The sequence below is a fragment of the Eublepharis macularius genome, chromosome 10 (genome assembly GCF_028583425.1).
Source record: "Eublepharis macularius isolate TG4126 chromosome 10, MPM_Emac_v1.0, whole genome shotgun sequence".
In the NCBI taxonomy this organism is placed as follows: Eukaryota; Metazoa; Chordata; class Lepidosauria; order Squamata; family Eublepharidae; genus Eublepharis; species Eublepharis macularius.
Window position 1 is genome coordinate 65,649,531 of NC_072799.1, and position 22,075 is coordinate 65,671,605.

Sequence of the window (22,075 nt, forward strand, 5' to 3'; positions counted from 1 at the left end):
TTCTTTTTTTAAAGTACTATTTCTTGTTACTGTTATTTAAAAATAAGTAACAAGGATTTTTCACTTTGCATTTTTAGTACCTGAGTTGTTTGTTACACATTTTCTAATAGCTGTGAATCTTTATTTTTGACTCTTCATAGTGTACTCCTGTCTGTGCAGTGTTTGCTGCTACATGTAATAAACCACTGGATGAGTCTATAACTCTAGTTTTAGCCTTTTGTAAACCATAATTGAGAGTAGGAAAATATTTATTTTTGCATAATTTTTAATGTCCCCAGGCATGAAAGACTAAGTTAAGAAAAAATATATAAATGTAATGTATTCAAATGGAATTTCATAATGCTATTCATAAATACTTTATGCAGAGATTTGAGGTTCACAGCTGGGCATGATATTTGCATTTCTTTCAATTTAGAATAACATTCTGCATTTTTATTATATAAGCTTGCTCTTTTATCCTTTAAGGGCTTGTAGCATCTGTTGCAATCAGTGGGAGTTCAGAAGTGTGGAAATCTCAAAGGATCAGAGCATTGGCAGTCAAATTCTTGGCAGTAGTCTGGCTTTCTGAGAGCTGAAAGCTTTCACTATCATTGAGCTGTTGAAGGGTCCAGAGACTGCTCAGTGGTAGAAGATGGGCCTCTTTTTCTATGTATGAGTTCAGATCTCACCACAGCTCTTGTTCAAGAATCTCAGACAGTAGGGCTGAATAAGTCTGGAAGCATGGAGCTGGGAGGTGAACTCCAATGGTCTGACTCAGTATGGCAACTTCATATGTGTTTTATTGTCTGTGCCAATGTTAAAGATCTGCATTACCTTTGACTCTGCACACTGTACTGCCAGTTGCCCAATATTCAAAGCCAGTGTTGTTATCATCTGAAGTCACAGTAGGCAAAGCACCCTTACTATATATAGATTGAAAAACAGCCTTTACTTTTGCCTTCGTTTGCTGTTTTGTTGGCTCTCCACTCCCGTGTTTTCCCCCTTACCCTATTAGCCATATGCCTGCTTTAGTGTAATTTATTGAATAATAATAACAACATTCAATTTCTATGCCACCCTTCAGGACAACTTAATGCCCACTCAGAGCGGTTTACAAAGTATGTTATTATTATCCCCACAACAAACACCCTGTGAGGTGGGTGGGGCTGAGAGAGCTCCAGAGATCTGTGACTAGCCCAAAGTCACCCAACTGGCTTCAAGCGGAGGAGTGGGGAATCAAACCCAGCTGTCTAGATTAGTCCCACGCTCTTAACCACTACACCAAACTGGCTCTCAGTTTGATTTAATCACACTATGTTTCTGACTCTTATACCTGTATCTATAATCATGATATAAGTTCACCAAATTAGCTTCATTTGTTAAACAATCTGCTGTGAAACTTTATTTGGGTTTGTTTTGGGAAACATTTCTTCATAGGACTGGAAATGGGTTGGTGGCAAATGTTTATTTGTTTTAGGGGTGTGCAATTCAGTATGCTGGATATATATCCTCCCAATACCTTTTTGGTATTATTTGGGTGTGTCCAGATATATCCAGGTATAATCTGATATACTAATACTTACATTTCCAAATCTGGATATATTTGAGAATATCCATGAATCTCATTTTAAAGATTTCAAAACCTTGTATCACCCCCTCCCACTTGGAGGCTTCTCAAGCAACAGGAAGAGAGGAGAGGGAGGCAGCATTACTATGTGTGAGTCTGTGTCAGTGTTTCTTGCTTGCCATATGCTATTGCTGGGTCTGGCTACCGCTTGCTAGGCAGGATACTAGGATTCTCTGGTCTGATGTTGATTCTGTTGGGCTTGCATTGGCTCTGGGTTCTGCCTGGCATCTTTAAGTGACAGTGGTTCTTTTGAGCTTGTAACGGTCTTCCTCGCTTCAATTCAGTTCTACCTGGATTCTTTGGTTTGATATTGGTTATGGTGGGATTCTCTTATTTGATGTTGATTCTGTCGGGCTTTGTTGGTTCTGTTGGCATTGATCATTGGTTGCTGTTGTGTGTTTGGATAAGGCTTCCTTTGTCTTGGAGAACACCTTGGATTTCCCCCCCATAGGAAACAATTGAGAGTGGCTGGGAGCAGCTTGTTCAGGGGCCTATAGAATTGGTCCAATTCACTTAAAACTTGTGGGGATCTTTAGTGGACAAGCAGGACTAGGTTCCCTTCAATTTTGGTGTAGTTTGTTTGAAAAATGGCCCCTCTCGCCCCACGGAAAGATTTCACCATATGGAAAATTGGAGCCAAGTATATTCAGAATTCTGAATAAAACCCAAATCTGAATACTATACAAGTATTTTTTTTATCCAAATATTGGAACTACCACATATATATGGTATTCCAAGTACATGAATCTGAATAATATTGATTTTTTTTAGTGCACACCCCTAGTTCATTTATGTATTTTGCAATAAGATAACTATTTTCAACCTGAAAATGATTTGTTTTGTGTTAAATTTATCAGCAGAAAAGGGTATTTGTTATAAACTTGGACAAATGCTTATTTCCCTGCATATTTGCAGATTGAGAGACATGACAACTGTGCCTATGATTACTTGGAAGTCCGAGATGGAACTAGTGAAAGCAGTCCTTTGGTCGGCCACTTTTGTGGCTATGATAAACCGGAAGACATAAGATCTACCTCTAATACTCTGTGGATGAAGTTTGTTTCTGATGGAACAGTCAACAAAGCAGGGTTTGCTGCTAACTTTTTTAAAGGTAATTGGAAAGTGAAGGGTGACTCCATTTAAACAATACAGTTCAGAAACAAAGTCAAAAACAAAAAGATCACCTGATCCTAGGAGCTGTTCAGAGGTTTCATGAACACTGGAATTAGGAGAGATCCTCAGGCTTGTGTGATTCTTTTCCATCTGTCTCACTCTATATGCAGTCAGTTCAAACCTGAAGATCTTGCAATTATTTGTATGCAGAATCATTGTGTTAAAAAAGTGGTCGGTCCATATGCCCATCACAGAAGCCTTTCTAACCTGACAATGCAGGACACCACATCTTCAGAGAACTCCCCAGGCTTGCAAAAAAATATCATTTTGTAAACTAATTGGAAGGCATCCTCCCCAACAAATCTGATGAGTACTGATTATGTTCAAGGAACATGGAATATTGAGAAATTGAAAGTGCGTTAAGGGGGAGAGATTAGCCTGCTCAAGCAAATTGAGAGCTTGCAGAACTTTGTAGAGGAAAACTGTAGATGAGGGGATGGCATTTCCAAAATGATCCCACCTTTTGCAGTTCCTTGCAGCCCAGCTGCCCACCCCAAATCCTCTGAATATTGGGCCCTCTAGAGACAATGATTTTAACAATATCTATAGTTAAAGAACGGCTCGTGTTCGCATAACCACTGGATCCCCCAGTTTAAGTAGGTTTGGTGATGTGAACAGGAAATAAGGAGTGAAAAGGTCCAGGAACTTGGTTCTGATCTCCCTGTGCGTGTGAAGTGGAAAATGCTGAGAAAGCGTCTGCCTAAGATGAGAGAGACCTGCTAGTCAGAAAATGCAACAGTGAGTTAGATATGAGATAGTCCGTCTTTATATACGGCGGCTTCAAATATTCAGATGTCCCAAGGATGATCACAAGCAGGCCTTTACACATACAGTCAACCCCGTTTCTTCCTGCCAATGATGCTTAAGAATGGCACTAATCATGCTTCAGCATACGGAAGAGAATCTCCTGTTGGGCTCCTCCTCTTCCGCTGCTGACTTTTGCCTCCCCCCAGCCTCCCCCTCGGTTGCAATAAAGCCCGTGGTGAGTCTACAAGCTTCCTTTATACATACAGTCAACCCTGTTTCTTGGCTATTTTTGTTACTGGCTTATAACAACAACAACAGATTTATATATTGCTCTTCAGGACAACATAACATCCACTCAGAGTGGTTTACAAAGTATGTTATGTTATCTTACAACAATCACCCTGTGAGGTAGGTGTGGCTGAGAGAGCTCTGGAAGAGCTGTGAGTGACCCAAGGTCACCCATTGGCAAACTTCTTCAGTGAGCCGTGACCTCTACCAAATCGGATGCATGTGAATAACTTGCAGCAGTAGTTTCAAATTTGTCCCTTTTCAATCTGGCTATAAACCTGCAGAGAGAGGATTGTCCCTCAATGGGAGTCATGCAGCAGTATAGGTAGCTAGCAGGCAGCAGATTCCAGAACTGGCATCACTAATCCAGATACAGAACAGAGCATACAGATAGCAGGATTAAGCACAGGCGCTGTTGTTGTGGGATAGCTTCCCGAGAAAGCAGTCAAAAGTCCAACTGAATTGATGTATCCCTAGATGGGGCCTTCCGTTTACCTGCCCCTCAAAAAAATATTAAAAGGGGTGGTATGCTGATTTGATGCCATGCACTGTGGCATTGAATTGTAACCTCTGTCTTCTGCACTGGCAGCTCTTCAGAGAGCAAAAAGCCATGGTTGGTGGGTGGGAAACCAATTCAGTTGTTTCACTTTAAGATGTGAGATTCCCCTCCTTGGTTTCGAATCTGGTGCCTCTTCCTCTAAACAGGTTTTCAGGGATACAGAAGCCATGAGTGAGTTTAGGAGCTGCAAAATCCACTGTGCAGATGATTCTGACTTGAGGTCATGAATAAAAGAGATGCTAGCAGAGGGTCCACTCTTTAGGGCCAGGTGACAACAACACAAGCCTTCTTATACAAAACCCTTTTAATATTGCCATAAATATTTAATATCTAGTTTTGTAGTTTACACAGGCTAATCCCATTATAAGATTATAATCCCATTATAACCTTATAATAAGAATTTAACCATTTTATACTCAGAGAGGCTTGAATTGTGCCCCCCAACATGTAATTGCATATAGTTATTGGAAGTTTTTGAAAATTGCTATTTAAGTAATAATACCCACAGTATTTTTTCTGTTCCAAATTTATCTTCCATACATTAATAAAAAGCCGCATTGCACCTCAGCATTCTTTGGGCTAAAAGTTTGTGTATGGATAATTTGCATTAAGAAGGGGAGATCTGAAAATGTTTTTGTTCCTTACTCGTTTGCATAAGGCTATGTAACCCTTTCGTGATTGGCACAATTTTTACCAATCCAACTAGCAAAGACCATAATTGCAAGGTAAACAAAGACCACTCACAGTGTTTCACTTTGTTTGAGGTAAATCATTTTTCATGTGCTGTTCTGTAAGTGTACCAGGTATATCATTTGATCACAGGTTTTAAATGCAGGACTCATATAGGACAGTTTTGCTGAAATCAGTGGAACTAGGTTGTACTAGTAAAGATGATAATTGAATTGGTCTGAAGTCTGCTTGTGGATATTATAATCTCCTTTTTCCTCCTGTGAATCTTGCTTTTTTAATATTGGTAAAATAAAAATGTGGGATTTGAGGATTGCATTAATCTGGGTTTGAGTATAAATTCAGGATAAATGTACAAATTCATTTTGTTGGAGATAAAGTGCCCTTTAAGTGACCTTGCTGTGGATTTCCAGTCTTTCACTTAACATTTTATGCAGTCTTTACATTGTCACAGCTTAGATTTTTACATGCTAGCAACATAATTCTTAGGGCATGATCCACATTGAAGGAACAGTATTTGCATCATGTGGAGGAATCCTCATAGGACATAACAGAGCCCTGTTTTACTCTCCTACCCAGTTGGCACATGTGCACGGTTACTACACCAGTCTTTTAACTGAATGTACATACCCGTTCCCAGTATTCAGCTCATCCCTTGTTCAGTCTAGAAATGCAAGCTCAGGGCTGATGTTCCTTGACCAAGAGGAGGAGAGAGGCTTAGACAGGGAGATGGGCTGAACTGCCAACAGGAAAGGAAATGTCTCACCGAGTTGGCAAAAAGGGGCTGAGAGGCACAAGTTTCCCATTCCCCATTAGAGCCTGGCACATTAATTACCTTGCTTCCAGGAGAAAAGAGGAAAACTGGGATCTATTAAAGCTCCACTGTGTTCGAATGATTTTTTCACAGGGGGAAGAATCGTGGCCTTTGAATATAAGGTTCAAGTTTTAAATGGCTATTTCAAAAATGAACCTGTTTTATTTTCTCAGTTACTAGTTTCTCCAACACATATAACAGGGAACAGACTCAGTTGTGTTATTTAGAACAGCATCTACAAGCAAATACATAATATGTGTCTTGGGAGAATATCAGTAGGTTGTTCCACAGTCAAGAGGGAACATTTTCTTACAATGAAATTCTGTTTTTCTCTCTCTTTACAGAGGAAGATGAATGTGCCAAACCTGATAATGGTGGATGTGAACAGCGGTGTGTGAATACGCTGGGCAGCTACCAATGTGCTTGTGATCCAGGGTATGAGCTTGGACCAGATAAGAAGAGCTGTGAAGGTAACATGTGCTAATACCAGATACTATTTTGTTTTCATGTATGATACATCTTAGGAATTTTGATATAACCCAAATCACATTGCATCAAAGCAAATGAGGTTATCAGATGCTGACGATGGGTGATCTAGAGCAGAACCATGACTGACAGGGAAGGCTAAGGCAGTGGAAATAAGGAAGAGGGACAGTGAAGGTTAAGATTGTAGATTTAAATGTTGTGGACCGTTTTGAGAACTTGATAGTCCGAAGGAATGATGCACAGCATTTCTTTCCCTTCTATTTCAGCTGCTTGTGGAGGACTTTTGACAAAGCTGAATGGGACAATTACAACACCAGGATGGCCCAAAGAATATCCTCCAAACAAAAACTGTGTGTGGCAGGTGGTGGCTCCTACCCAATACAGAATCTCAATGAAATTTGAGTTTTTTGAATTGGAAGGAAATGAAGTAAGTAACATTGGACAGATGCACAGTTGACCGTGGCAGAACTGTTGAGTTCCTAAGCAGGAAATGTCTCTTATATAATCTCTTGTTAAGAATGAAAATGGCTGGGACAGTTCTCATTTTCATTGACTGTCCCTGGATTCCTTCAATACACATACAAAAAGCCTTACTCTTTTTCGTTTGTTCGTTCGTTCGTTCATATTAATGTAGATGTACAAAGGATCATGGATGTTTTGCCACAACATCTAGTTTGGCCCTAAATGGTTTAGAATAACTGCATTAAACCCTTTTCATTGTCATTATTATTATCTTTTTTAAATTAAATTTTCTAAACCATCTTAGACAGTATTTATTGGTTAGGAGATAATAAACACCATACATAATAAATTAAACATTCTGGGCCAGCTAAAATCAAGCTGTAAGATTAGATCCCACTGATTTCAGTTAGAAAGGTAGATATATGCTTAATTCTTTCTTATTGATAACAGTTCTAATAGTGCTTGACTTTGCTTCCATTATGCCCATAATTGTTAAAAGCACTTAGTGATCAAAACCTGAGTAAAACATAAAATGTACATTATATATTATATACACAGTTTTAACAAGGGAAGGAGTAGCATACCCCAAGCTAAAAGGTTTTGCACTATTTCCCGAACATCCACAAATCAGAACTCTGATGGGCCATGAAAGGCAAGGAGTTCTAAAGGCTGGGCCTGGGAATGCCCTTTTCAAGCTCCTGAAGATACATTTTTGAGATCTTTAGCAAGAGTTAATACTTCTTGAGGTACAGAAAGGGAAGGTCATTTTTAAGCTAAGATTTGTAGATTACATATAGGTCTTTCAAGTACAAGCAAAGCCAATATAGACTACACAATATAGGTGTAATGAGTTCTTGGGGTTCAACAATATTTTAATAGTGAAACAATTGCATTGAATACTAGAATCCAAGCATATCTGTGTACAATTGAGCTAATCTTGGATCCGTTAATGACCACACACTGAATGCCAGCCTCCATCACTTATCATTCAAACAGACTAATATTTAGGCCATTTCTGTGAAGAAAAGGAAAGTCTGGTGTCTTTCTTTGTGCACATAAACAAATACTTTTCACAACTTTTGTGCCTGTTTAAGATAATCATCTACCATGAGAAATATGTAATGTTTATTGTGAGAGTAGAAAATCACAGATGTTGGTGGCATCCCTAACACTGTTCAATAAAATCTTCCTAACAAACACCATAAAGGAGTTAGATAGGCATCTAATTTATAAGAAGTGTAAACTAAAAATCATGAGATTATAGATAAAAATGATTGATAATGACTATTATTTGAACCATAATAATTTACTGATTGATTTGATTTTTATACTGCTGGTCTTTAACTAAGAGCTCAAGGCGGTTCATATGATAAACAATGACATCAGTTAAAAAAACAATACAAAACATGTATTCAATAAAATCACAATAAAACAACAACATAGCATAAAACCACTCTAATCTCAACCCCAGACTATGAAACCGTGCAGATAGACAGGTAGGTATAATACACAGCAATCAGTTTTGCCTCAAGAAGAATATTAAGTGCTGAAAGAGCGGTGGAATAGTTCTGTTTACAGAGTTTCTGAAACATCAGCAAGTCATGCTGGGCGCTAGTGCCCTCTGACAATGCGTTCCCGAGGGAGAGCACAACAATAGTAAAGGCCCTCTTCCTGGTGGAAGAAAGTCATGCTACTGTAGGACTGGGAAACACCAGCAAGCCCTGTGAAGATGAACAAAGGGACCAGGGGGTTCATAACGGGAGACGCAGGCCCAAAAGTATGAATGTCCCAGACAATGAAGGACTTTAAAGGTGAGGACCAATACTTTGGATTCAGAGACTAACTAGTAACCAGTGCAGCGGCTTGAAAATAAGTGTTATGTCAGCTGACCATGGTGATTTAGTCAGCAACCTAGCAGCCACATTCTGTACCACCTGAAGTCTCCAGAGCATCTTCAAGGGGAGCCCTATGTAAGTGAGTTGCAATAGTCTAAATGAGAGGTGACTGTTGCATGGATCAGTGTCACAAGGTCAGACTGAGATAGATATGGGGAAAGTTGTCGGGCATGGCGAAGATGGAAAAAGAGCATTCTAGCTACCATGGACACCTGTTTGTCCATGGAAAGCTTAGAATAATAATAACCATCTGAGGCTAAATGGGTGGCAACTCACGAAAGGGCCTTTTTAGTCATGGTGCCAAAACTTCCCAACCCAGGGAAAGTCATCTGTTTCCCTCTATCATAATCTTCTGCCAGTGGGCAAAGATTTTTTTGTTTTATTTAGCATACCCTCAGTAACTGTTATTGGCCCTCCTCCCTGGTTTTGATGTGCGTTGATGTGTTAATATATTTTTATTGAATTATTTTATATATTATTTTAAATGCTGTTTTAATGTTCAAATGTTTTCATATTTTCATGTTCACTGTCCTGGACGACCTATTTAGTTGGAAAGGTGGCATACAAATATTTGAAATAAATAAAGTAATAATACAGGATCTTTCATTTCTCAGGTTTGCAAATATGATTATGTAGAGATCCGCAGTGGCCTTTCTTCTGATTCCAAACTGCATGGCAAATTTTGTGGAACGGAAGTGCCTGAAGTTATTACATCACAATACAACAACATGAGAATTGAATTCAAATCTGATAACACAGTTTCAAAAAAAGGTTTCAAGGCCCACTTCTTTTCAGGTATTTAAACAAAGCTGGAGCATCTTGTGTGTATAAATGCTTTGTTATTTCTAGTATCTTTTAAGATTCATTGAGTTTCTCGCTTAAAATTTTTATTCCTTTGTTCTGGTGAAGATAAAAGGCCTTCTAGTAATATTTCCAGTTCCTACTCAAATAAATAAATATTAATTTTAAGATGCATGTAGGTGGGATGATTTTTCTGAGGAAAGCTATACAAAATGATCCAGATCTCTAGTATTCCATTTATCTTCCAGGTAATATTGGTTTTATTTTGGTGAAAAATACGTGATAATTTAAGATTTTTTTTCTCCCCTCAGCTGCATGCTTTATGTTCAGTCATTGTTTGCAAATGTTTGCAAACATATTTTGTTTTTTCAAAGTCTATCCACAGCATAAAAGGGACCCAAGCAAGTAGATCTATATTATAAGTGTTTAGTGAAAGGGAATAAAAGACAACACTTACCTTTCTTCCTCAGTGTTGATCTCTGTTTCCAGATACAGCAACTATACCTTTAATCCAAGAGAAATCTGATTTTTCCACTAGCTCAGCTTTCCTAAATGATGCTTTAGTTATAAACCTTGGGAAAGGTTGGTGTGGTTCATATAGTGGTGGAATGTGGATCATCTTAACATTTATGAGTTCTGTGATTCAGGATCAGATGATATAAACCCATCTCCTTCCCTAAATGGCAGACAGGAGCCAACTGGTTTCCTTCCCCATATGTCCACCCAAAGAGGTCTGAGTATTTGGATATACTTCCATTTCATTTAAAGTTAACAGAATCAACCCATTGTTATGAGATACAGTAAATTTCTAAATGGCATTATAAATGTCGAGTTCATTAGAGCTAAATTATATAATATTCAATTATTCCATTTTAGTTAGCTTCTGTTTTAAGTAGTTAATAGTTTTAAGTAGTTAATAGTTTTTGGCATTTCCCTGCCAAATTGCTCTGGAGATGGCTGAAAAGGTGGTTGGCTAGATCATTGTGCTGCTGTGTTTATATATATGTATTTTAACGATGGTATTTAAATGTTTTATGGTTTTAAATCATATACATTGCGATATGTAATTTAAATTTTAGTTGTAATCCACCCTGAGCCTGCTGATGTGGGGAGGGCGGAATGTAAATCAAATATAAATAAATAAATAAGCCATCAAGTTCTTTAAAATCCATTAATTTCAGTGAAGAGTTAAATATGTGGTTTAATCTCTTCCATGAAATCCATGAAATCAAGATGACTTAAAGTGCTTATCCTTGGCTGCTTGTCCACATCTCACTTTGAATGTCCAATGTGGACTCCCCATTGGTGTCTCTAAGGCTGCCCACCACTCACCCCAGTTTGTCCTGTTGCCAAACAGCTGGCCAAAGTATTGAGGCTGTGAATATCCATGTCTCTTTACACCAGGGAGCTGGATATTATGTAGTTATTGCAGGATGCATGAATTTTCATTAGCCATCTTCTGCCTTCATACTTTTTCAGATTTTTTTCATACTTTTTTTTTGGCCTTCCTCATACATTTAGTGGGTTTTGCTTTTTTCCCCTCCAGTCTCTTACACAGAATATATTCTTGATAATGTTGTTGAGTCTTAATGATACCTTCAAAATCCAGAAAATAATGCGTTTGAATTTGATAAAACACATTGCAGAACACAATTTATACACTAATTGCGTGCATAACAAGAAACTTGCAAGATATGAGGCAGTGAGTTCTCAGGATGGTAGGCTTTCAAACCACAACATGGAGCTTTCTTCTTTTATAAACAAAAAGGTAGCATTACAGCACCAGGCTAATGATTTTATATTCAAAGATTATATAATTATTTTATTAACCATTGTTTAATTAATGTATTGACAATAAAGTGCTGTAGCTTGAATTTCTAGCAGCAATATATTATTTTCAATACATTATGCTCAGTTCTCAAGTTTGAGTGTAAGTTAAGGTCATACTTTCTAGGTTAAGCCATTGATTTTGTTCCGTAGTGAAAAAGAATTTATTTTCCTGTTATTCCATGTAATTGTGTTTTGGGAGAAGAGTAGTAATATAATAATTGCAATGAACAAGTAAAAAGTTATCATTTTCAACCCATGAGGAGATTGATGTTGGAGCACTCATTCATCTTTGGTGCCATCCTGGTACGTTTTTTCCCCACAGACAAACGAGCTGCCTGCAAAGAGAAAATTTTTGTTTTTGAATCATGCAAGGACTTGATACAGGTTGCTCCTTCTGGCCGAGTACGTATAATTCACAGACTGTTGGTCTCTGAGGGTATCAGAGGTACGACCATATGTTCTGTGAATAGTTAAATTCTAACATATTTTGGAGAGAGAATGGATCTTCCTTTGTTATGAGTATTGACAGAAAAATACACAAAGTATCCATTCAGAAGCGGGAGACTGATTTCCATCTGTGAGTTCAACAAATATTTTGCATTTACTCAGCAAAACATTTGTTTATCAAACTAATCTTCACTAATTTTTTCTAAGATTTTCAACCTGAAAAGCACATGATGGAAAATCTACATTGATTTAGAAAAAAATATAGATAAAACCTCTATTTCACCAGCCTCTGTTGGTGACAAACTGCTGTACTCTGTTCTAGTAGTTTCACTTTTGATTCCATGGTGGTTGTGCAACACTGAGCGCTAAAGTGGCCATTAAAGGTTCATTTTGTTAAAACGTTAAGTTCTTTAATTAAAGGGGGTTGCGTTGTGTGTGTTTTACTGAACATGCACATCTATGTTCTGTTTCAGAAGTTTGGGTGGAACACAGAGGAACTTACTCTTTTCTAAACAGTGTATTTCTAAAGTTAGTGTTATTAACACACACACATTTGCCTGTATCTTCCCTACTGTTGTACCTGAGAGTTTTTCATAGGCTCTCATCATATGCCTCAGCTGCCCCTATTTCCAGGGGCTCTTCCTACCTGCCCTTGATACCTGCCTTTGGTAAATATTTCCTTAAAATGTTAGTGAAATGTCATTCGTTGCTAGCACTGTCATTCTTTTAGACATTGTGGATATTAGAAGAACTACACAGACTACCATTATGCAGGCGGCTTTCCTTTGAAAAAGGGCAGTAAAGGGCAGTCACCACACACTACCTGTCTATCTTCCAGTTTCCAGTCAGAGGGTCCTTGCACAAATCCTCACAGGTTCCCCTCCTCTTCCAGGGGCTCCATCAGACAGGCAACATGTTTCCTCTATTTGCCTCACCCAGCTACTGCCCAGGGCTTTAGGGGAAATGGAATTTACGTTTATTTTCCTTATATATGCTACCACCATTTACTTAAACTTGGCCCATTTAATGTGACCAGAGCCTTTGAGGTCTGTGTGTATAATATTTTCCCTCAATCAATGACTTCAAGCCAGCCAGGGTTAAACAAAACAAAAATAAACTTTATTTACAATATGGAATGTAGGAGTAAATGGGTTTAAACTCATAAATATAGTGCAGTTAAACAACAGGGAATGTTTCAATGTAACATAACAGGTTTTTAATCAGGCAACAAATCTCTCTGCTGCCTTCTTTCAACAGCATCCAAAATCCTTCTCTCCCCCTCACTCTCTCCAACAGACTCCAACTGTCCCTGGCTCAACATTCCACTCCCTCTCATTGCTTGGTTCTTAGGAGAGGCAGAATCAGAGTCAGTCCTGTCCGTCACAAATGGTTATTGCAGTTTTAGTTTTGTTGATTTGTTTGGTTATCTATGAAAATAGTAGACAACTTACAGACTACTTGTGAAAAAAATGTGTTTGATTGGTAGAAATTTGTATTAAGCTACACATTTAGTTTAGTTTCTCTATTGCAGAGTGATGCCAGGGCAAATATAAGATTGTGCCATCATATAGAGATGATAAATCTTTGAAATTCTTCTGTGTCAACTTATTATTTTACAATTTTTTATGCACATGCTGAAGTAAAGGCTTGGATCCCCATGGGGTTTTTTCACTGACAGAAGGCATTTCTGTCAGCAGAATGGATTTCTCTCACTTTGCTCCTCCCACTGCAAGCCAAAATGTGCCTTGAAATATCCATTTTGGTTGACAGCCCCCACCCTATAAATTCCATGTAGGGTAAGTGGGAGATCTGCAGTGGTACAGGGAAATTGGTGAAAATCCCCTTCCTTCTATTAGCAGAAAGTTTCCATGGGATCCTGTCCAGAAAGACAATTGCAGAAAAGACTAATCGTGAGACTTCCTTTTAGCAGTTGTTTTGAGAAATTACTCTATTGAAGAAAAGCCTCTGAATCACATACATTTCAGCATGTGGTTAAGAGCAGCAAGATTCTAATCTGGAGAACTGGGTTTGATTCCCCACTCCTCCACTTGAAGCCAGCTGGGTGACCTTGGGTCAGTCACAGCTTCCTGGTGTTCTTTGAGCCCCACCCATCTCAAAGGGTGATTTTCGCAAGGATTATAACACATTTTGTAAACTGCTCTGAGTGGACATTAAGTTGTCTGAAGGCGGTATATAAATCAAATATTATTATTATTAGCATGTAGAATATTGAAATCCCTGAGTCCAGATGCAGCTGTTTGTTTGTATATTGCATTTATTTTGTAACCTGTCTTGAGTTTCAGTGAGAAAGGCTATCTATAAATAAAGTAAATGAATAAATTATAAAATATCAGTTAAATAAAGAGAAAACAACATAATGAGTTGAATCCAAAGCTCATTTTTAACCGGAAGAAGTTCACAGTGGACTCCCACACCAGGCCCACTGCTCTTCAGAGAGGTATGGGGTGGGGGTAGATTGCAGGAAGGCAGAAAATGTCCAGTACTTTGAATCCAACCAGTGTGTGTAAGACCAGTTGCAAGAAACAAATGTTACATGATGTAAAACAACTGCATGGTAATCTTGTTAAGAAATGTCTTCTTTAATATGTCCTAATGAAAATGTGTGTGTGTGTTAAGGAGTTGCCTGTTTTATATTTCTTAATCTGAATTCCTCTGACCTCTATACAACCATCAACTGCTCTCTTGTTGAAATAACAGAGCTTTTTACACATATATCATGTGGAATTATGAATCTGTGTCAGAAATAAATCTTGCCAGCTTTGAATGAATGGGTCAGCCCCACCTAAAGATAGCCACTGAATGGTGTCGGCTGATGCCTCTTGCTTGAATGATTGCCCAATAATCTAAGTCTGGTTTTTCTCCTCAGCAATGTATTTTGATGCCATTGAGTTCAGCTCATGTTACTCCACCCCTCACCTTGCTTTGTATCTAACACACTAAAAACTCTTTTAGAGGATTACTACTCATTAAATGGACTGCCTGCAATGTGGTATATTTCCTGCTATACATAACATCTCTTTCTTCTATGAATAATATACTTTCCATTTCATTGTGCCATGCTACATCCAAATTTGTTATACTCAAAGTATATTTGTCAAAGTGTTGGGGGAAGTGAGGGGAGGCCCTATTAAAATATGTGTGTGTGTTTTTTTAAATTTAAAAAGTAACATGTGCTGTGCTTGAAACCTTGTTAAAGTGAAAATTTTGCGCATCCCTTTGAACCAGCACAATTTGTGACCCATGAAGCCACATGGAACCCATCAGAGCATGTATGGCTTTTGCTGACTCTCTGAGACTACAAACATGGGGGAAGGGCTTTTCAAGCTCTTGGCAGGTGAGCTGTGTTTGACTGGGTCACAAAGTGTGCAGAAATGGTGCAGGTCTTTGCAACGCTCTGAACTGCTGGGGAGACATTGTTGAAAGCTAGAAAATTAGTTTTAGAATTACACTTTGGCAGTGATTTACTGCGCTGACACATTTTTTGTTTGTTTCCTTGAGAAATAGGCTCAGTGGCATTTTGCCATTTCACAAGGTTGCAGGCTGAACAATGAATGGGTATCACTAAGGTACAATTATGTTGTCGTACTGCAAAGGCAAAAGCGAGTGCCTTAGTTTTCCCCGTTTAAGGACCTGAGCATAACAAAACACTTCCATACCTCTTTCTGAGTATTGGGAATAGATAGGCAGTCCACAATAAAAGTGTTGTGTGTCTTTTAGACAAGGACGAATGTTCTAAGGACAATGGTGGCTGCCAGCATGAATGCATCAACACTGTTGGAAGCTATGTGTGTCAGTGTCGCAATGGATTTGTGCTACATGAAAACAAACATGACTGCAAAGAAGGTAAGAAGTAGGGGACATGTTACAGCAGCACACTTGGAATGGGTGCAAGATTGGCAGCAATTCCCAGGCAGAATGAAACCTTTCTAAACTCATTGGCCTAGAAGGGTATAAGTCTGTTCAGGATTACAGGGTAAGAGAGTAATCCTAAACAGGACTACTGGGAATCCTACTGGAGTCTATTCAATGGGGCTTACCTCCCAGAAAGTGTTTGTAGGATTGCATTATAAGCCCTTAGATGAGCATATGCACTTTTTGCAAAATGCATTATCAGTATGGAAAGGTTTTATGCAGGGCTTTTTTTCAGCAGGAACGCAGTGGAACGGAGTTCCGGAACCTCTTGAAAATGGTCACATGGCTGGTGGCCCCGCCCCCTGATCTCCAGACAGAGAGGAGTTTAGATTGCCCTCCAGAGGGCAATCTCAACTCCCCTCTGTCTGGAGATCAGGGGGCGGGGCCACCAGCCATGTGACCATTTTCTCCGAGGGCAACCCACTGAGTTCCACCACCCCTTTTCCCTGGTTTTATGTAATCCATAGTACAAACATCTGTAAAAGTAACACCAAATAAAACATTAGCACCATGGATTTTTGTGTCCAGTATTCTTTGTAATCAGTTTCTCATAATAGATGATCAGAAGAGTGAAGTCCAAAAAGGTGATGGTCAGTCCTGAATTAGCTGCCTGACAACCCTTTTAACGGAACAGCAAGAAAATAGGTTGCTTGTCTAGCTACACACTGTCATACATTTTCATCCTGACTGATGCTATCTGTCAATTATTGGTGCAGCTGAATGTGAACAGAAGATCCATAGTCCAAGCGGAATTATCACAAGCCCTAACTGGCCCGACAAGTACCCCAGTAGGAAGGAATGCACATGGGAGATCAGTGCCACTCCAGGACACAGAGTCAAAATAGTAAGTAACTTAAAGATTATTAGAGAATATCCTTTGCAGCTGATTGTTTGAGTCTCAGGAGATTATCTAAAGAATTTTGGTTGGTGGCATATGGCAGTCAGTACAATATGTACGATGAGGTTTTTAAAAAATGCTATTAAGCATTATAATATTACCCACAAATATTATGTTCCTAAATCAAACATGCAATTCAGACAATAAGAGAGTATCTTCGAATAGCCTTTCAATGGCTGTGCTTAGCACAATCCTCTGTAACATTTCTTGAGCAAGGTAAATCCAGTACCAAATTAAAAACCTCAAAGGACATAAATTACTCTTCTATAGAGCAAAGTCTAATTTTCCATTTGAATGGATTCAATCATAAGTTTAACCACCTTCTCCTAAGTTTTTAATATACTCGTGAGATCTTCTTGGGGCAAAATAAAATCATAGTGGACCGAATGAAAATAGCATAATTGGAAAACACTTAAGAGTAGCAACTGGGATTGCTGTCCAGCTGTTTCTGTTATTATTAAGAATGGCTAATCTCCCTTAAAAATTGTACATAAATTGGGGAAAGTTATCAGGGGTTCAGCTTGAAATGCTTTGTGCTTCTTCTGATGGCTCTCTTTCCACTGCCAAAACATCAGCACTTGAGCTACATGCAGTTCCTCAAAGACAGCTGTTCATATTAAGTGGCATCACATTGTACCTTGGCTGGCTGCCATGAGAGACTCAGTAGATTAGAGCCGCTTTATTGTAAGGCTGTTGATTTGCAGTGGTGTTTGACTCTCTTGTTTGGTTTTGCTTCTTTTAAATATTGCCTTTTCTTACTTTCAGGTTGCTTTTGCTAACAAATTGCTGAGATAGATCCAGATGGGTAGCTGTGTTAGTCTGTCTGTAGCAGTAGAAAAGAACAAGAGTCCAGTTGCCCCTATAAGACTAACAAAATTTGTGGAAGCTTTGAAAGCTCATACTCTACCACAAATGTTGTTAGTTTTGTAGGTGCTACTGGACTCAAGTTCCTAAGAATCCCTGCTTTCTCTGACTGTTTGGTGTAATGGTTAAGAGTAGTGGGACTCTAATCTGGAGAACCAAGTTTGATTCCCCACTCCTCCAATTGAAGCCAGCTGGATGACTTTGGGTCAGTCACAGCTCTCTCAGAGCTCTCTCAGCCCCACCCACCTCACAGGGTGTTTTGGTGTGGGGATAATAATGGCATACTTTGTAAACCGCTCTGAGTGGGCGTTAAGTTGTCCTGAAGGGCGGTATATAAATCGAATGTTATTATTATTATGATATCTTGGCCTGATTTTAAAAGTGAAGTTGACAGGACAAATGAATTCCTCCATGTAACTTTGCTCTAAAAACATTAAAATTATGCTGTAACTTGTGCAAAGTACCTATGGGTGCTTAATTAGCACACCCTCAAAATGTGCCTGAGGGATACATATATCTTGCGTGCAAACCAAGCACTTTTAGCTGTTTTGTACATGAACACTCTTTGTCTTGACAGGATCCCATTTAAATCAGGCTTTGGTTAGAGCAGCAAGGAACTCGGGGGGGGGGGATATTGTGGAATAGATTCTTGGCTCTGTTGTGAGCCAGACTTGAGACCGAACAGTGAGTGAGAGAGAGGGATCATTTTAAAGCTGGTGTTACTAACCAAATGATTCCCTATTTAATGTAGTTCAATATTTCAGTTTTAAAATTCCCACCTTTGGATTGTCTTCTGCTGATATCATAACCATGTTAAGTGGTGACTTCACTCCAAAATCGATACTGATAATGGTACTGAGTGTTGCCCCTGTCTCTAAGAGTTTGGATTAAAGGATCATTAATGCTAATACTATCAATGGATGACCAGCGCAATGGAACAATGACAACAAAAAAGAGAAATGTGCCGTTTCTACTTTTCTGTCTCAGATGGCAATTTTCTTTTTCTTTCTTTGTCACATCTTGTTTTTAAGTACAGCTTTGTCTGATAGGTGTTTTTATTTAGCTGAGAGCTTCCTTAAATACAACAGCAGTCGTAAAACTTGTTTTATATAATATTTTGTGAAGCTGAGTTCATTTTTCATATTCTTATATGCACACACACAGTTATTCATTTGGTAAGCTCATAAATATTGAATGGAGTGGGAAGGAGAACCACATTTCAATAAAATATCTTGCGTCTTTATAAAGTTGATGGGAAAAGTAAATAAACTCACAATATAGCTCACAGCTGTTGTAGAAGCCTTCATTCCCTATTTAGTGTATTCCACATGTTCTGAGAAACATGAGATAATCCTGCAAATTAGAAGAATGAATTCAGTGGAACATCTATATTTTCCAGATTTGCTTCCTTCTGCCAAGGATAGTTATGGGGAATAAAAATCTTGATCCCTTCAGTGTGAAAGTATAAACTGCCAGCTCTTAAAATGGCCAAGAAAGGAATCCACTCAAGGACTGGCTGGTACTCTTCAGCTTCCATTGCAAAAGTTTCTTCGTAAGGCATGGAAGGTGCATAGGAATACTGTGTGCTGAACTGTACCCGCCATCTTTGTTGTTTCGTCATCGCTTCCGGAGCCGTCAAGTAGTTCACAGATCAAACATGTTTAAGAGGAGAAAAACCAGGTCCCAGTTCATAGACGACTCCTTGCGTGTGGGCTGAACAGTGGCACAGAAGACCATTTTGCTCAATATGCAGGGCTCCCTGAATAAGGGAGTGTGGTGCTCATGATGCCACCGGGGCTCAGCTTCTTTTCAGCATGGACAACCCTCACCTCTCTTTCCCTCATCCTTTAGCTTGCTGACTCGCCACAACACCTTAACAGGGTTTTTTTTTCACACTTGGGTAAAAAATGGCCTGTCCTGATGTTCTAGACACACATGACCACATGATATGATTCATCTTTTGGTTCAGGTTTTTAATGAGTTTGAAATCGAACAACATCAAGAGTGTGCTTATGACCATTTGGAGGTGTTTGATGGAGAAACAGAAAAATCACCAATTCTTGGACGTTTATGTGGAAATAAGATTCCAGAACCTCTTGTCGCTACTGGAAATAAAATGTTCCTTCGGTTTATTTCTGATGCCTCAGTACAGAGAAAAGGCTTCGAAGCTACACACTCTACAGGTCTGAACATTATTTATTTATTTTAATGGATGATGTTTTTAAATGAAAGTGAAATATAGAGCCTCATCACTCAAAGCACACTGCATTGTTCAGACTTACTGGTTATTGATACTCAAAATTGAGAAAAAAGCCAATGACTGTTATTATTAAAATTGACCCATATTAGGGGTGTGCATAATGGAATTCCCAAGCCAAAAATAAACATGGAAACTGCTCTTTTGAATCATTACTTTGATTTTCTGGAATGGTAGCAAAAATCCGAGATGCTTGGGAATAATGAAACGCCCTCTCCAAAAATAAGTATTTTCCAAGTTCCAATGCTTACCAGCCATGCAGCACGAGCATTTTTAAAAAAACCTATTATTATATTCTATTGATTTCCTGGACAATGGCATTTCACCCTTCCAATCAGACCCTTGCAAGAGAGGAGCACAGAACACTCCCAGACAATCTCAATCCACCATTCTCCTTCCGCTGTCCTTTGTGGGGTGGAGAGAAAGGTTTTTTCCCCCTCTTATACTAGAAAGCCTGGGCTTGTTCAATGGCCCATAGAATTCAAACCCTTTGTCAATTTTCTTGAAACTTGAGAGCTCTTTGATGGATAGGTAGAAGAATTTTGGTGATATTTGATTTTTAAAAAATTACTTCAGCCCCCTTCCCCCAGAAATGCCCCCCATAGGGGATGATCACAGATTGATGGGTGGTGGCTGTCTGAAACAGAAGCCTCCCTCAATGTATGAATGAAAACAAATGGAAGACTACAAGGAATGAAAAAATGGAAGAAAGGATGGGAAATGCAGATTTTTCAACAGAATGGTAAACGATTCATATTGTTAGTCACTGTAAAAGTAGAAAAATGAAATGGATGAAACATTTTTTTTTAAAAAAAATGTTAGTGGCCGGCTGGAGCTCTCCTGCTGGCTACTGCTTGACTGCCATTTTGGGAACCAGTAGAGGGAACTTAGTGTGGCCATACAGAGAAGGACCTAATTTGGGCATCTGTAAAACCAACTTCCTTTGTCCAATTTGCTTGAAATTTGGAGGGTTTTTTTGTAGTCAAGCAGAAGCTCAACTGCAATTTTGGTGCGATTTGGTTCAAAAACAGTGACTCCAGGCCCCCCCCCCCAAGTTCCTCATATGGAATAATGGCAGACCAATGGGATGGGGGAGGGAGGCAGGTCTGCAATGGTACTCTTCCTCACTTTTCTGAGTGAAGAATGGAATAAGTAATGATGGCAAATGCAAAGTTTTCAGTGGAAAGTTTCTTTTACTGTCAGTCACTGTAAGAGCAGGGAAGGGAAAATGAATGCAGACAGGTCTTTTGTTTTTTTTAATGCTGGTAGCCAACTGGAGCTCTCTTTTAGGTTACTGCTTGGTGGCCATTTTAGGAATCAGGAGAGAGAGCTTATTGTGGCTGCACATAGGCCTACTTTGGGGGCAGGGGTGTCTGTAAAACTGACCCCTTTGTGTTCTATGTACGTTTGGTACCGTTATTTTAAAAACAGCTGCCCAAGACCTTCATATTCATTCCTCATTGAAAATAATGGTCATGGAATTCTAGAACCCGAAATAACACAGAGATATGAATCTAAACTGTCCTACCAGGAAATAAGTAATCATGGGGAAAATTACCCCCTAAAGTCCACATCTTAAGTTATAAGGAAAAAGTTCTTGGTGCACACCCCTAAAAAATATACTAGTGCAGGTTGAATGTCCATTTCTTGGTTTATACTGACCTCTAGTGGGGTTTCTAATTTTCTATTGCAAATTCTATGCAATAATGATGGATAATTAAATCTGTTTGATTCCTTTTAAAGCTAGACTGAAACAGAAAGATCGTTGTTTTTCTTTCCCCATTTTGCACAGAATGTGGTGGTCGTCTGAAAGCTGAAATCAAGGCAAGAGACCTTTATTCTCATGCTCAGTTTGGTGATAACAACTACCCAGTTCAAGCAGATTGTGAGTGGCTAATAGTGACGGACCGTGGCTATCGAATAGAATTAACTTTTCAGACTTTTGAGGTGGAAGAAGAGGCAGACTGTGGTTATGACTATTTAGAACTTTTTGATGGCCATGATACAGCTGCTCTGAGGCTTGGTCGGTTCTGTGGATCGGGGGTACGTAATTTTGCAATTGTTGCAATTATTAAATCAACTGAATACAAGAACTGTAATCTCTGAGATGTGTAATGTGTGTAAGGTGCCATCAAGTCATAGCTGACTTATGAGCCCATAGGGTTTTCAAGGCAAAAGACAAAAAGAGGTGGTTTTCTATTGCCTGCCTCTGCATATGACTCTGGACTTCCTTGATGGTCTCAAGTACTGACCAGGGTCTGCGTAGCTTCCAAGTTCTGATGACATCAGGCTAGCTTGAACCATGAGATGTATAATAGGGATGCCATG

At 39.0% G+C, this 22,075-nt stretch overlaps 1 protein-coding gene across 1 annotated transcript in view; it reads left to right on the forward strand.

Annotated features, from left to right (window-relative positions):
- The window catches only part of TLL1 (tolloid like 1), a 157,251-nt gene that overhangs the window by 130,341 nt on the left and 4,835 nt on the right, over positions 1-22,075 (forward strand). Inside the window, exons 13-20 of the mRNA XM_054990558.1 lie at positions 2,522-2,717; positions 6,219-6,344; positions 6,627-6,787; positions 9,332-9,512; positions 15,534-15,659; positions 16,445-16,572; positions 19,460-19,673; positions 21,540-21,790. Coding sequence (XP_054846533.1) covers positions 2,522-2,717; positions 6,219-6,344; positions 6,627-6,787; positions 9,332-9,512; positions 15,534-15,659; positions 16,445-16,572; positions 19,460-19,673; positions 21,540-21,790 — 1,383 coding nt within the window. The remainder of the gene's footprint in view (positions 1-2,521; positions 2,718-6,218; positions 6,345-6,626; positions 6,788-9,331; positions 9,513-15,533; positions 15,660-16,444; positions 16,573-19,459; positions 19,674-21,539; positions 21,791-22,075) is intronic.